Source organism: Lacerta agilis, chromosome 8, assembly GCF_009819535.1.
Source record: "Lacerta agilis isolate rLacAgi1 chromosome 8, rLacAgi1.pri, whole genome shotgun sequence".
NCBI lineage: Eukaryota > Metazoa > Chordata > Lepidosauria > Squamata > Lacertidae > Lacerta > Lacerta agilis.
In genome coordinates, this window is record NC_046319.1 from 68,811,161 (window position 1) to 68,826,705 (window position 15,545).

The following is a 15,545-nucleotide window of genomic DNA, read 5'->3' on the forward strand; positions in this document are numbered from 1 at the left end:
GGGATGTGGGGAAGCTTTTATTTCTGATTCCTGTAAGTGCGTGTAGAGCCTTGCAAAGTGCTTTAAAACAGTGGCGGGAACTTCAAGCCCATGGGCCAAATGCACCCCACACCCACACACCCAGTCTATCTGTACATCCCTCAGTGCTCTCTCTCCAGGGTATACCCCTTCCAGTGCTGCACCCCACACTGGTTGTGCTCCCCCTCCTCCTTGGGTGCTTCTGCCTAGCTGAAATGTGTTCCTTGAACTGTGATAAAACACCTCTTAATTGCCCAGATGGGGAGAGAGGTGTGCAGCAAGCTCCCAATGTTACAAGGCTTGAATGGAACCCTTCACACCAAGGCAAGCATCTCCTCTGTTGCCCCGGACTGATAAAAGGTTCCCTGTACCCCTGCCTTAAAGCAGTGTTTCCCAAACTTGGGTCTCCAGCTGTTTTGGACTACAATTCCCATCATCCCTGACCACTGGTCCTGCTAGCTAGGGATGATGGGAGTTGTAGTCCAAAAACAGCTGGAGACCCAAGTTTGGGAAACCCTGCTTTAAAGAAAGACATGATCAGAGAAGGGGGGTGGGGGACAGTTGCTGCTGGACCTGGATCTCATCTCAGAAACAGCGAACACTGTAAGGATTGATGGTCTCAGAACAGCCTGTCCCTCCAGGGAGGTGGCTGCTTCTTGGATCACCTTCCTTCGCCTCTGTCTCATGTGTATAGATCAGCATATAAACAGCAGAGGTGGGGAAGCCAAGCCCAGAACACACTGTACCTGATGTAAATACAAATGAACCCCTTGGCAGAGGAGCTAGGGCTGTGCATGCCTGCGGAGAGCATCTTAAGTGTTTGGCCTGAGCACAGCTGCCAGGTCCTGATATCTGTAGAGACCTGCAGGGAACATCAGCTTTACTTGCCAGTTAGAATGGCATGGAGGCAGGCGGATTCCCCCCCCCCCAACCTTGCTGAGTCCTGGAAAGAGACTGGCTAATAATGCATACCCTTGGGGCTACCGTGCCTCCTTCCTCTGGATTTCTTCCTAGCCTGCTGATCCATCACCCCTCCCCCACAAGCTGCATGGAGATGGTGCTGCTGGTTCTCACCAGTCCAACTTGCGAAAAGAAAACCAAATACAGTGGTACCATGGTTCTTAAATGCCTTGGTACTCAAACAACTTGGAACCCAAACACTGCAAACCGGAAGTAAGTGTTCCATTTTGAGAACTTTTTTTGGAAGCCGAATGTGCTCCGTTTTGAGTGTTATGCTCCTGATTTGAGTGCCACACTTCTGTTTTGAGTGTTACACTGAGGTCTGTCTGTTTTTAAATTATTTTTTTGCATTTTTGTTTTTGCAAAACAAAGTAAAAAATAAAAAAAATTCCTTCCAGTAGCACCTTAGGGATGAACTAAGTTTGTTCTTGGTATGAGCTTTCGTGTGTATGCACACTTCTTCAGATACACTGAAACAGAAGTCACCAGACCCTTATAGGGTGGGGAGGGGTATTACTCAGAAGGGTGGTGGGAATGGGTGATTGGCTGATAGGTGTGGAAAACCTGTTGGCGACTGTTAACGACTGCAATTGGTCTTACAGGAAAAAGCAAGGGGTGAGATGGCTTTGTCATGTTTTGTTTTTGCAGCTCTCTTTGTTTTGTTTTTGTGACTGTGTGGAACCCAGTTCACCTACTGATTGATTGATTGATTGATTGATTGTGTGACTGTAGTACATTGTTTATTGCTTTCATTTTATGGATCAATGGTTTCGTTAGATAGTAAAATTCATGTTAAATTGCTGTTTTAGGGGTTGTTTTTAAAAGTCTGGAACAGATTAATCCATTTTGCATTACTTTCTATGGGAAAGCGTGCCTTGGTTTTGGAACGCTTTGGTTTTTGGAACGTACTTCCAGAACGGATTAAGTTTGAGAGCCAAGGTACCACTGTATCCTAAAGACACCATGGTCTCCAGTGACCTTTGTTCCTAGGAAAGCAACCCCTAGGTAAGTGCTGGAACCCCTGGAGTCTCTCACCAGTTGGAGACGGGTGTGCACAGCAATAGCTAATCAAATAGTCAACCAATTGTTAGGAACAATCTGGGTAGGAAACCTGTGGCAGGGGCAGACTTTGGTCCCAACTTTCAGTGGAACCCTGTGCCTGTGCGAGTCCAAAATTTGGCACACCCCTCTCACCTCTTTGCTTCCTTTCCCTGCTTCATAGCTACAACCATTTGTTTATCAATACTCTTCTATGTTGTTTCGAAACGTGTTTTCTGAAAACATATTGCATCCAAATTTTGTTTCAGTAACACATGTCCCGTTTTGTTTCTCTTAAATTTATTCAGTCCATATACATGTCTGGTCAATTTTTTAAAAATCCATCTTAATTTCTTATTTAAATTTAATCTGTTTTCTATGTTTAAGAGTCTTGTTCCTTCTGTTCTTGCTGTTCCTCCTCCCTTTCTTCTGGATAGTTCTAGATTGTTTCTTCTGGATAGTTCTCCCCATGTGATAGTTTCCCCCCCCCCCAGCTCTTTCCTGTATTTCCTCTGAACTTATCTGCTGTGCTTCTGAAAGGTCTCAACACCTTTGTTTATTCCCTTTGTACATAAATGAAATGCCTTCAGGAAGTTGCCATCTGAATGGGATGGCATTATTTCTCAAAGCATCGGTCAGAAAGTTATAATTGCTCCTTTTCTTTAACAATCTCATTGGTATCTCAGGGTTATGATCTTTTGGTCGTCGATCTGGATGTGCTTCTGGTAGTAAGAAGGTAATAAGGTAAGAGACCCCTGGACGGATAAGTCCAGTCAAAGGTGACTATGGGGTGCAGCGCTCATCTTAATTTTCAGGCTGAGAGATCTGGTGTTTGTCCACAGACAGCTTTCTGGGTCATATGGCCAACATGACTAAACCGCTACTGGCGCACGGAGGACCATGACAAGTGCTAGAGCACACAGAAACACCGTTTACCTTCCCACCGCAGCAGTACCTATTTATCTACTTGTACTTTGACATGCTTTCGAACTGCTAGGTTGGCAGAAGCTGGGACGCAGCAACGGGAGCTCACCCCGTCGTGGGGATTTGAACCGCTGACCTTCTGATCAGCAAGCCTAAGAGGCTCAGTGGTTTAGACCACAGCGCCACCTGCAATGGTAGTGCATCTGCAGTGCCCAGTGCAGTGGAACCAGTCCCACTGCCCTATCTCCACCCCTTTGAATGTTGCAGAGCTGCAGATTCCAGTCATCCCTGACCATTGGCTAGGCTGGCTGGGGCTGATGAAAACTGAAGTCCAACAACATCACTTGGGCCACCGCACAGGATTCCCCATCTCAACTCTGGTTTTTCACTTTCTCTGACTCACACCAGCTTTTTTGTGGGGGGGGGGTTTTGATATCCCGCTTTATCACTACCCAAAGGAGTCTCAAAGCGGCTAACATTCTCCTTTTCCCTTCCTCCCCCACAATAAACACTCTGTGAGGTGAGTGGGGCTGAGAGACTTCAAAGAAGTGTGACTAGCCCAAGGTCACCCAGCAGCTGCATGTGGAGGAGCGGGGACGCGAACCCGGTTCCCCAGATTACAAGTCTACCGCTCTTAACCACTTCACCACACTGGCTCTCTTGACATTTTTACGATGTCTGAAGGCACTTCTTGCTGCAACTGCTGTTATTTTTTTTACTGCTGTCTCTTTATCACTGTTTGTTCCTTCTATTGCTGGTGTGTGTGTGTGTGTGTGTGTGTGTGTTTTATTGCCACTGCAGTTTACTGCTTGGTAAGCTGCCTTGAACGACAGGAGAGAAGGCAGGGTATAAACATTCTAAACAAGCAAAATGCTTGAGAAGGGCATCTTTCTCGGGTGTTTTGAGTGCTTTCCTGAGTGCTTTGAATGGGAGAGGCATCTGGCCCTGGGGGGGGGGAACTAAATGTACACACCACACAACCAAAGCCCATGGCTTCCTCCAGAGAATCCTGGGAACTGTAGTTTGCCCCTCACAGAGCTGCAACCCTCAACATTCTTACTGAACTACAGTTCCCATGATTCTTTTGACAAATACATGTGTTTTAAATGGATGGTGTACGTGTGATTATCTTCAGAGGAGGAGGCGTGTTTCTCCATGTGAGAGAAACTCCAGTTTTAAGAGAGAAGGCAGAGCAGTATGCATGGTCCTCTACAGATCTGATATGGTGAGGGTGTGAATTTGCTGCCCCCTAGGAGCATTAAAGCTGTGTGCCTATGCTGAACCTATGTACTGTACTTGTAAATACATTCCAAACTGCCGTAATCTCCTTCTGGAGGAAGCCAAACCCAGTGAGCCCTACCATTCCTGGCTAATGCAACCCTCTTTTTATCTTTGTAAATGCTGAAATGGTACCTTTTGAAGGCTCTTTGACACATCTCTTGCAGCAGTGGGATCTGAACCTAGAGTCAACATGAGGCCACAAGGGCAGTGGCAGCTATAATAATAATAATAATAATAATAATAATAATAATAATAGTAATAATAATAATAATAGTAATAATAGTAATAATAAAAATAAAAATGAAAATTTATTATTTGTACCCCGCCCATCCAGCTGGGTTTCCCCAGCTCTCTGGGCAGTTTCCAACAAAGATTAAAATACATTAAAATATCACACATTAAAAACATCCCTAAATAGGGCTGCCTATAGATGTTTTCTAAATGTCAGGTAGTTGTTTATCTCTTTGACATCTGATGGGAGGGTGCTCATCAGTGTCCGGGCTGAACAATGGGAGTGGAGATGCTCCTTCAGGCCGAGGCCATTTAGATCACCAACACTTTGAATTGTGCTTGGAAACGTACTGGGAGCCAATGCAGGTCTTTCAGGTGTTCTATGGTCTCGGCGGCCACTCCCAGTCACCAGTCTAGCTGCCGCATTCTGGATTAGTTGTAGTTTCTAGGTCACCCTCAAAGGTAGCCCCACGTAGAGCGCATTGCAATAGTCCAAGTGGGAGATAACTAGAGCATGCACCACTCTGGCGAGACAGTCTGCGGGCAGGTAGGGTCTCAGCCTGCGTACCAGATGGAGCTGCTAGACAGCTGCCCTGGATACAGAACTGACCTGCGCCTCCATGGACAGCTGTGAGTCCAAAATGACTCCCAGGCTGCACACCTGGTCCTTCAGGGGCACAGTTACCACATTCAGGACCAGGGAGTCCTCCACACCAGCCCGCACTCTGTCCCCCAAGAACAGTACTTCTATCTTGTCAGGATTCAACCTCAATCCATTAGCCGCCCTCCATCCTCCAACCGCCTCCAGGAAGAGTTGGAAGAGACCACAAGGGCCATCCAGTCCAACCCCCTGCCAAGCAGGAAACACCATCAAAGCATTCCTGACAGATGGCTGTCAAGCATCCGCTTAAAGACCTCCAAAGAAGGAGACTCCACCACATTCCTTGGCAGCAAATTCCACTGTCGAACAGCTCTCACTGTCAGGAAGTTCTTACTAATGTTTAGGTGGAATCTTCTTTCTTGTAGTTTGAATCCATTGCCCCGTGTCCACTTCTCTGGAGCAGCAGAAAACAACCTTTCTCCCTCCTCTATATGACATCCTTTTATATATTTCAACATGACTATCATATCACCCCTTAACCTTCTCTTCTCCAGGCTAAACATACCTAGCTCCCTAAGCCGTTCCTCATAAGGCATGGTTTCCAGGCCTTTGACCATTTTGGTTGCCCTCCTCTGGACACGTTCCAGCTTGTCAGTATCCTTCTTGAACTGTGGTGCCCAGAACTGGACACAGTATTCCAGGTGAGGTCTGACCAGAGCAGAATACAGTGGTACTATTACTTCCCTTGATCTAGATGCTATACTCCTATTGATGCAGCCCAGAATTCCATTGGCTTTTTTAGCTGCTGCATCACACTGTTGACACATGTCAAGTTTATGGTCTACCAAGACTCCTAGATCCTTTTCACATGTACTGCTCTCAAGCCAGGTGTCACCCATCCTGTATTTGTGCCTTTCTTCTTTTTTTTGCCCAAGTGTAGTACTTTACATTTATCCCTGTTAAAATTCATCTTGTTTGCTATGGCCCAGTTTTCTAATCTGTTAAGGTCATTTTGAAGTGTGATCCTGTCCTCTGGGGTATTAGCCACCCCTCCCATTTTGGTGTCATCTGCAAACTTGATCAGGATGCCCTCAAGCCCATCATCCAAGTCATTGATGAAGATGTTGAATAAGACTGGGCCCAAGACAGAACCCTGTGGTCACATCTCTCCAGGATGAAGAGGAGCCGTTAATGAGTACTCACACAGGACCTTCACTGGTTCCGATTTAAAAGAGAGGTAGAGCTGGGTATCCACTGTATTCATGCCGCCCAGGCTGGTGTAAGACAAGGCAGCAATGACGAGCCTCCCCTTTGAAGGGCTGTCCAGTCTAAATCTGGCCGGAAGATCAAAGCGCCCAAGAAGGGAGAGCAAGATAGATCTTGCAGTCACCCCTGAGAGTTAGCACAGTGCCTGGACAGCAAACATATCACCTGGCCACAGTCTTCTGCACTTTGGTAGGATGTTTTGTATTTCTATTCCAATCACAGTGATTATTCTAAATTTGCACCCACAAATATAGATTAGCACGTTCAGTTTCCATGCATAGCAGTGTCCTCTTTCGCCCCCTCCTTAATGAGCCATTCAGTGGCCACCCTGGTTCTTTGCCAGTAGTTTTCCAAACCAAGCTGTGGGTTGTAGCTCAGTGGCAGAGCATCTGCCTTGCACGCCAAAAGTCCCAGCTTCGATCCCCAGCATCTCCAGATCGGGCTGGGAAAAGCTCACTCCCTGCGACTCTGGAGAGCTGCTGCCAATCAGTGTCTGCAGCACTGAATTAGATGGACCAGTGATTTGACTTGGCGTAAGGCAGTTTCCTATGCTCCTAAACCTAGAGGAATTTATTTTATTATCTCAGGGTGGTTCATAGCATACTGTACATTCTCTCTTAGGTGCAGCTCTTAAAGTTGCCTTTGGGCAGAGGCTCAGATCAGCTTCCAACCCGATAGCTCTCTGAGTGCTCTGGATGCCTTTGCTCCTCCTTCACCTTTCGGGGTTTGGCTGTAGCCCCGTGGCAGAGCATGAAGACCTGGGGAGGGTGTGAGGGGGGACACAGTGGGCTCCGGGAGGGTGCCTGCATGCTCCCCCCCCCCCCCGAGAGCTTCCCTTCGCTCTGTCATTTCCGCTGACTTGAAATTCACCAATGACCCCGGCACTTCTGAGAACAACCCCAGGCCCCTTTCTCGGCTGCTCCGGGCACAGACAGGACATTGTTAGGGAGCTCGATGGAGAACAAGTGCTCCATTGACTCGGATGTGAGAACGGCAGCCCCGGAGGGAGGGCAAGGGGGCTTGGCCTTTTGTTCCTGTTCCAGATGAGGCACTAGGAGCCAGGGACCCAAAAAAAAAACCACCCAGAAAAGACGGGGTGGGGGGTGGCACGGAGCCTTAGGACTGCTCCCCCTCCTCGTCAACCCCTGCTTGGGTGTGCTTTGACTGGGGGATGCAGCCACCATGCCTAATGAGAGCCGTGTTGTCTGGTGTGGCTTTTAAGAAGGACAGAGAGAAAATGAAGGGGGGTGTTCTGTGTTCCAGGGTGGGGAGATGAGTCTTCTTCAGATCTGGGGGAGAGGGCAGGAGGAGCGCCAGTTTGGAGGAAAGCAAGGGGACGTGGCGTTGCCTGATGTTGTCCCCGAGTCACACACAGACCCTCGGAAGGGTAGGGGGTGGCTTTGCATCTCCAGCCTTGGAGAATGGGGTGATTCAACTGGTGTTTTCCTGAGCCAGCGCAGCTGCATGCGGTTGAGCCAGAGCAATGGCCTGCGATGCTCCCCCTTGGCAGTGTGCCAGTTCCTGCGGGGCCTTTTGCACAGATGTCAGCGAGAGTTCAGCAGGGTGGCATGCTCCAGGAAGCAGGAGGCCTCCATCCCCCCCCCCCTTTGCAATCCTGCTCAGAGGAACATGCCTTTTATAACCAAGCCAGACCATTGGTCCCTCTTTTGTCCACATTTGTTTGACTGGCAGCGGCTCTCCTGAGTTTTCAACTCCCAGCCCTGTCTGGAGATGCCGGGGATTGAACCTGAGGCCTTCTGCACACGCAGCAGATCCTCTGCCACTGAGCTACAGCTGGGAGCCTGAAACACAGCCCTCTTTCATCTTTTTAAAGGTTATGGCAGTATTTTCACAGCACAGCTAAAAATGTGTGCCAATAGGCTGTGCCGCCAACCTTTGACTTGCCCCATCTTTTCTTTGGTTAAAAAACATGGATACAAAGGATTTGTGCCCTAAATAGCTGTTTCCTCCCCTTCCATCTGCTTTCACGCTGGCCAGGGCCTCCCAGGTTGATTTCTGCTGGGTAGACAAGAGATGCTCAAGGTGGCTTGTGTCCATCTGAAAGGAAGCAGTGCTCAAATGTTTCTTCCTACAAGGAAGCCATGGTGACGGTCTGAACAATTTTTGGGGTTGTATTCCAATAGCACACTATATCGAACTTAAACCCACATAGAACCACCTGGCTCTATTTTGAAATTGATAGGGCTTCTCCCTTGTGACAAATCAGTGTTTTCACCACTCCCTTGGCTAGGCTGGATGTCTCTGGCATGCAATGTGAAGTTTCCTACCTGTGCTCAGGGCAGGCACAGAATACCTAGCACAAACTCGGGGCAGCCCTTGTCTGTTTTGAACCCCTCTCACAACGTTCCAAGACTTCTAGGGGGAGAAGGCTGGGCCCACACAATGAGGTTGAGCCTCTTTGTTATGTGCTTGGCATAGGTTGCAGAATCCCTCCAGACCAGGGGTCAGCAACCCTTTTCAGCCGTGGGCCGGTCCACCATCCCTCAGACCATGTGGTGGGCCAGACTATGTTTTGGAAAAATAAATGAACAAATTCCTATGCCCCACAAATAACCCAGAGATGCATTTTAAATAAAAGGACACATTCTACTCACGTAAAAACATGCTGATTCCTGGACCATCCGCGGGCCAGACTGAGAAGGCGATTGGGCCACATCTGGCCCACGGGCCTTAGGTTGCCTACCCCTGCTCCAGACTTTAGGGTGACTGGATGTGAAAAAGGAAAGTTGCTATTGGTGTAGAAGAGGGGTCCACCTCAGTTCCCCTCTTGTACACACAGCTAGTGAAAATACTGGAGTCCTATCCTCTTTTGCACCCACAATATTCTCTGGATTTTTTTTTATCATTTCAGAGCCTCTCCAATTGTCCTTTTCATTGTGCATTCATGGTGATTTGTGCTCAATAAAATGGTAGCGGGGTCAATACTGCAAAATATTCTGGAGTGGGTGTATCACTTCATTTCCAATCAGTGCCTGTCTTGTAGTAACTTCCCACTGAAATCCTATTAACTTTCTATACTACTAATGTTCCCAAGTAAATTTTCGTCCCACTTTTGTGGCAAGAAGATTGTCCTTTCATATGGCAATCATGCAATAACACTGGAGAAACACCAGTCTGGGGAGCCCCTTTGAATCCAACCATTGTGATAGCAGGAAGCGTTGCTCTGTGTTCTTCAGCGTTCAATTCTAGCAGCTGAAGAAGGGTGTTGTGTTCTCCCGCAGTAACTCTGCTGCTGTCTGAGAGCAAATCTCAGGGGGGTTGTTCATGCAAAGTATTTCTGGAAAGCCCAGAGGCGCAGAAAGTGCATGCAGAAATCTTTGGTGCCAGGGGATTTCTGTTCCCAAAGTGTTGGCTGAGGTTTCCTGGACATCATTCCATTAAAACTAAAGCAAGACTCACCCACATGCGCAAAGGAACCCCATCACAAGGAGTAGAAGGGGGAGATAGATAAACCCATGGGCGTAGCCAGGGTTTATGTTGAGGGTGGGCAGGACACCCACCCGTTATCAACCTCTGTTGGACTCTGTTTAGCAGATTCAGAATGAAATGTCTCAACACAAGTTGTTTTAAATTACTTTCTTTTGACCCCAAGTGGTTAGAAAAGCCTGTCTAAATCTTTCTACAATTTCTACTTTTACTTAAGTATTTTTTATTTACTTACTTGATTTGGGGGGGGGGGGGCTGCCCCCTGCCCATGCCCACGGGTGAACCTGATGCAGAGATAGTAAGGATTTTGTAGGGCGTAACAGAGGGATGCTAGCAGACCTCAGAAGTGCAAATGGTGCATTTGAGATTGCATGACATTTGCCTGCACTAGAGGGGCTGTGTCACGTTTAGAAGCTGCTCGGGAGAAATTCCTCCAGGCAATGCTTTGCCTGAGACAGCTCTGCAATTTGAAAAGCCCTTCTGGTAATGTGTATTAACTCACTTCCTTCAGCTGTGGCACACTAGTGGTTGCGATCTAGGCCTTCAACTTCGGCTCCAAAGTGCCCTGCGCTTTGTGGTGATACCACTGCCTCATGCAGCTGTGCAGAAAAATAATTATTATTCATGTCGTTTCTATACCACTTTACAGTATATTTATTTTAATCTCCGGGCAGCAGTTAGTCAATTTGAGGCACTATGTAAGTGATCATTATAACCAACAAGTCATCATCAAAGCTGAGTGCCATGTTTGGCAGCCCCTGTTTATAAGCCTCATAATAAGATAAGATAAGAAGCGCTCTTCTGGACTAGGACAAATGTCCACAGAGTCCAACCTTCTGTTTCCCGTAATGTGCCAACCAGAGGCCCTGGGAAGCCCACAGCGCGAGCCTCCCCAGTCCTGGGACTCCCAAGCTCATCTGGTCGCTGCACCTGCCGGATTCCTGCCTGTCTTAAAGGCACAGCGCTTGGGTCAGCGGAGGGGGGGAATGTGCGCCTACGAGCGAGAGAGCCGGATCTGCCTCTCGCGCTGCAAAGGCCGCCTTTCTGCCTTGGATGGCGCCATAAATCAAGGCAGAGGCGCCCTCTCCGCCTTCCCTTCCCAGGAGAGGAATCCCGGCTCGCTCGCCCACAGCGTCTCCCATCTTCCCGTCGCCGATCCTCTCTGGCTCCGCTTTGCTGGGAAGCGGCCCAAGGCACAGTTACGCAACACACCGGCCAGCCCGGTTCGGGAGCCAAGCGGCGGAGGGACGCCCTCTAGTGGGCAGCGGAGGCGCCGCCGCGCCGCCGCCGGATCTCGGAAAGCAGCCTTCTTGTGATTGGGGAGACAGGGCTGCCTGTGCCTGACAGAGCTACACGTGCTCCCCTTTCCTTCTCTGGAACTGGCCGCCCTCAAAAGAATCTGCCCAGAACGTGATGGTGGAATGGACTCTACTATTTGAGAGCCGGGGAGGGGGCAGAGAGAAAGAAAACTTCCCCCTATATTTTAAGGCAGAGGTTTTGAACCTTTCTGGGTCAACGGTACCCTTGACCAACTGCATTCTTTCTGCGGCACCCCCGTGGGGCTCAGGAGCCCAGTTATGTCACCCCTTGCCTGCAGAACTGGCAGCCTCCCACCTTTTTTCAAAGACCCTCCCTTATGGATGTTTGAAATAGGGGTGTTCAAGAGGTGGGTGTCCTCTGGGCAGCTGCTGTGCCGCCCCTGGTCTCTGAGCTGTCCGCCCCCAAAGAGAGTTGCCTCCTGACACTGCCCCACGGGGGCCTGGTCTGTCCATTTCCAACAGTAAGGGCTGGCAGACTGGCTGGCTGGCTGGGCTTCCTCACCCACTTGCTTGCTTACTCCGAGGCTGTCTCAGCTCATGGCAACCAGCACCCCCTGGCCAGCCCCAGAGGCACCATTCACCTGGGGAGCTTGTAGCCAGGGATGCTGCAACAAACAGCTGTGCAAGCCTCTGGGAGGCAGAAACGTGAGAGGGCATCAAAGGAGGGAGGGAAGGAAGAAAAGGGGGACAGAGGCCAGTGTTGCCCGCGGCACCCCAAACATTCAAGGCACCCCAGGGCTCCATGGCACATTGGTTGAAAACCACTGTTTTAGGGGACTATCCCCACAAATAAACCCCCAACACACATTAGGGAACAAGCTACTCCATGCTGTGCTAGTTTCCTAATTTAAAAACGAAACAAGCAAGCGGTAGTTTCAAAAATATAATCCAACACGCGCAGTCTGAATCATTTTCAGTCCTCTAAAGTGTCAAAATTCTACTGCCATGTCCCACAGGAGAGGGAGACTAGGCTTTGTAGAGGCCAGGAAACGGATCCTGGGTGAAGCCCTTATCTGGGTCAGTCTTCCATGTAGCTTTGGGTCATGCATGTGCAGGTCCATTTTGTAATATCTGGAAGTGGTTGCTCTCCTAGATGGGTGCGCTGCTAGAACGTTAATGTGGGAGACAACAGAGTCAGCCTATAGTGTAAGCGCATTTTTAACATGGGCGAGGGTAGAAGCGCATGGCCCAAGCTCTTTATAAACCATGCCTGGGAAAGGTGCTGTTATGCCCTTCCTTTGCCAGTTTTAAACAAGGAGGCAGCAATTTGCTTGAGGTAAGACAACTGGAGCTTGGGGTTTGGCTCGAAACATGCTTTTGCCACCCGAGACAAAGGGCAAGATGGCATCAACAGCTTCAAGAAACTTTAAGGCCAATAGAAGAACTGGAAAGAACTGAGCATTAGGATGCTGATCAAATGCTTAAGGAGAGGTTTTTGGAAGGGTTATAGCACTTTGTAAAAGAGATTTAAAACTGTTCTTTTTGGGGGGGGAGGGAACCTGGGAAACCTGAACAAACAAACAAACAAAAACAACCCAGGGGCTTTTGTAGAGCCATATTTATTATTATTATTATTATTATTATTATTATTATTATTATTGACATTTGTATACCGCCCTTCATCCAAAGATCGCAGGGCAGCTCACAACATTCAAATGCAAAAAGAGAACACAAAAACACATAATAAATAAAATCTTGTCAGGAGTGTATCAGCGCCTTGCAGCAAAGGTTCAGTGATGCATAACCCTGCACAGATGGGAAGTAGGATGATACAAGACTCGAAGGGAAGGATGGAGGGAATCAGCAAGAGGATGTTGGAAAAGATACAGAGGGTGATGCAAAGCTCTGAAACTAGATTTGAGTCGCCTTTCTCTTGCTTCCTAACACCACAAAGTGGAAGGGACCACTAGTCCCAGGATAAATTTGATGAGGATGGCAGGCATGTCTGTAAAGTCATATACATTTCCAGAAGATGTACAGCAGAGAAGGGTAACTTTAACATGTGTGTTGGAGAAGTCCAAATAAGCCCCGGAGCTGCTGGTGAGACAGGTGTGAGGAAGCAGAGCTCCATGGCTGTGGCTGCCAGAAAGGAAGTGTACACACAGGATTAAAGCCTAATTTTAGATTGAATCGCCATGCCAGTGAATTTCCAATAAGGGATAGAATGGCAGAGGGGCGCTTTTAAATCCAATGTGCATTTCTGACCACTGCAGGATCAGCATTTGAATTACTGATGCAGGGAAATGCAAAAGCAAAATTAAACTCTAACCCAACACTGATCTGTCAGTTGTGAAAATGACTTTCAGGATTTCAACTAGGGCTGCGAAGGGCATGTGGGTGCATCGTTGCTCGTTTAAATGTTTCACCTGCAGCAACTAGAAGGCGAGCTTGTTCAACTTCAGCAGTTAAAAAAACCCAGAAGCACTGGAGCAATCCAGGTGAGTTTTTCCCCCTTTCCCCCCTAGCCAGTTGGCAGCTCATTCCATTTGTAGTGTTACACACTAAGACAAAGCAAGAAAACCATTTGAAAGAGCAGAGGCACTTGGATTTGCTCACTGTCATCTTCAAATAAGGGCCAAACTAGATAGGACACCATTTGCACAAGTAGCAATTTTTTTTTTGGGGGGGGGGAACGGAGGTAGGCAGCGTGATACAGATCATGACTCTGGCAAGTAAGAGTACAGAGGCCTTATCATTCTGCTCTCCACTGTAATGCCAATCTGGATCAGGGCTGTTATATAAGTTAGTAGGCTTCCCAGATTCCAAAAAAACACAAACCACCAATACCTGCATATATATGGCTGCTAATTGCTTGAATGGTATTGCATCAAGTTTGGCCCCAAAGAGATTGTGTAAACCAGGGGTGGGGAACATTTTTCAGGGCTGCATTCCCTCCCGGGCAGTCTTCTGCAGGACACAAGCCAGTGGAGGGCAACGCCAGAGGCAGAGCAACAAAAAACCCAACACTAAACGAATATGTGAAGCAGGGCTGGTGAAATGTTTGGCCCAGGAAGAGGGTGTGCGGCTTGGTTAGAGTCCCGAGGGCCTGAGGTTCCCCACCCCTGATGTAAACAATAGCAGGCTTCTATCTCCGCTAATGGGCTCTGCCTTCACAGCATGTGCGGCAGAAGAAATCCCGCTGGGATGGTGAATTTCAAAACCCATCTCCATCTCTCCATGAGCCACATTCCCAACAAGAACCCTGTCTGGGATTAAAGGCGTTAGCAGAAAATGTTGCAGTAAACGATGGCACTGAGCAGCACTGGCAGAATGGTGAAGGAGGATGCAGTGCCGCTAATGGCGGCCAGCCGGAGCCCTGCAGAGAGGAAGAGATGGTTATCAATCAGCTTCCCTGTCCAGTTACTGGCTGATAATTTGAGGCAAGCCTCACAGGGGAATACTGCTGCATCGCACTTAGAAAGTGCTCCAGAAGGTACAAAGCATTTCAGGTCCACCTAGGCATACATTTTGACAGGAGTATTTGACAAATCCAGCTGTGATTTTGTTTTAACAGCACTTTTAACACCTAGGTTTCTTAACTAACGATAGTTAAAACTAACCAGTTCCCCAAATTTAGATGTCAAGGGAACTATCCAGTGCCAGATTTACATGTAAGCTAAACAAGCTATATCTTAGGGCCCCACTCTCTTGGGGGGGGCCCCCAAAAAAAATTTAAAGGGGAAAAAAACTGGATGTACATTTCCAAAATATAAGATAAAAAAACAAATAAAATAAAACCTACATACAGCAACAGTGTTTTGTGTTGTGTAGGCTCCTTTTTGTTATGTACAAATGGCTTTAGATACCTATTAGGTCCATAAATTACCATATAGCATATATTCAACGCAAAAAACAGCGACAAATTGTTGCTGACAAAGGACAGCAGGACATATAAAGGGCCCCATTATCTTCAGTAGCTTAGGGCCTCAACAAACCTAAATCCGGCCCTGACCATGGCTTGTCTTTACAACTGAAGCCAGCCTATATCGAAGGCTCAGATTTTAAAGTTTTGAATCCACAGTTTGACAAAATGGCAAAGCTGAATATTTCCAACTTTTATTTTTGGTTCAAGCCTCAAAGCTGTGCTCTCCTAAGATAGGGTTGTGATACGTCCAGAATTTTCCAGACGTACTGCAGTCGGCAGCAGTGTCCGGGCGGAAATTGGCAATGTGTTTGGGAAAATCTGGATGTAGGGCAGTGCCATTTTTTTGCAATTTCCCTTAAAAATTCCTCAAAAATGGCAAAAAAGCGATTTTGCAAAAAATAAAAAAAATGCATTAACTTCGAGCAAAACTAAAAAAAGCTCAACAACTTTTCTGTCCGGATTTTCACTCTTTGAACGCTATCCTAAGAGGTAAGATGAACCCCTGCCACTAATGCACATAGTTAGTGCTATGTCGGCTTGCAGGAAATGGAAATTACACATCTGCTGGGTTATTTAAAATCAACAAGCTGTATTT

The 15,545-nt window shown here is 47.8% G+C and overlaps 1 protein-coding gene across 1 annotated transcript in view; it reads right to left on the reverse strand.

The window, feature by feature from the left end:
- Positions 1-13,751: 13,751 nt before the first annotated feature.
- The window catches only part of LOC117051990 (IgGFc-binding protein-like), a 64,486-nt gene continuing 62,692 nt past the window's right edge, over positions 13,752-15,545 (reverse strand). The window contains exon 40 of the mRNA XM_033158716.1: positions 13,752-14,401. Within this exon, the coding sequence (XP_033014607.1) occupies positions 14,307-14,401 (95 nt within the window). The 3' untranslated portion in view covers positions 13,752-14,306. The remainder of the gene's footprint in view (positions 14,402-15,545) is intronic.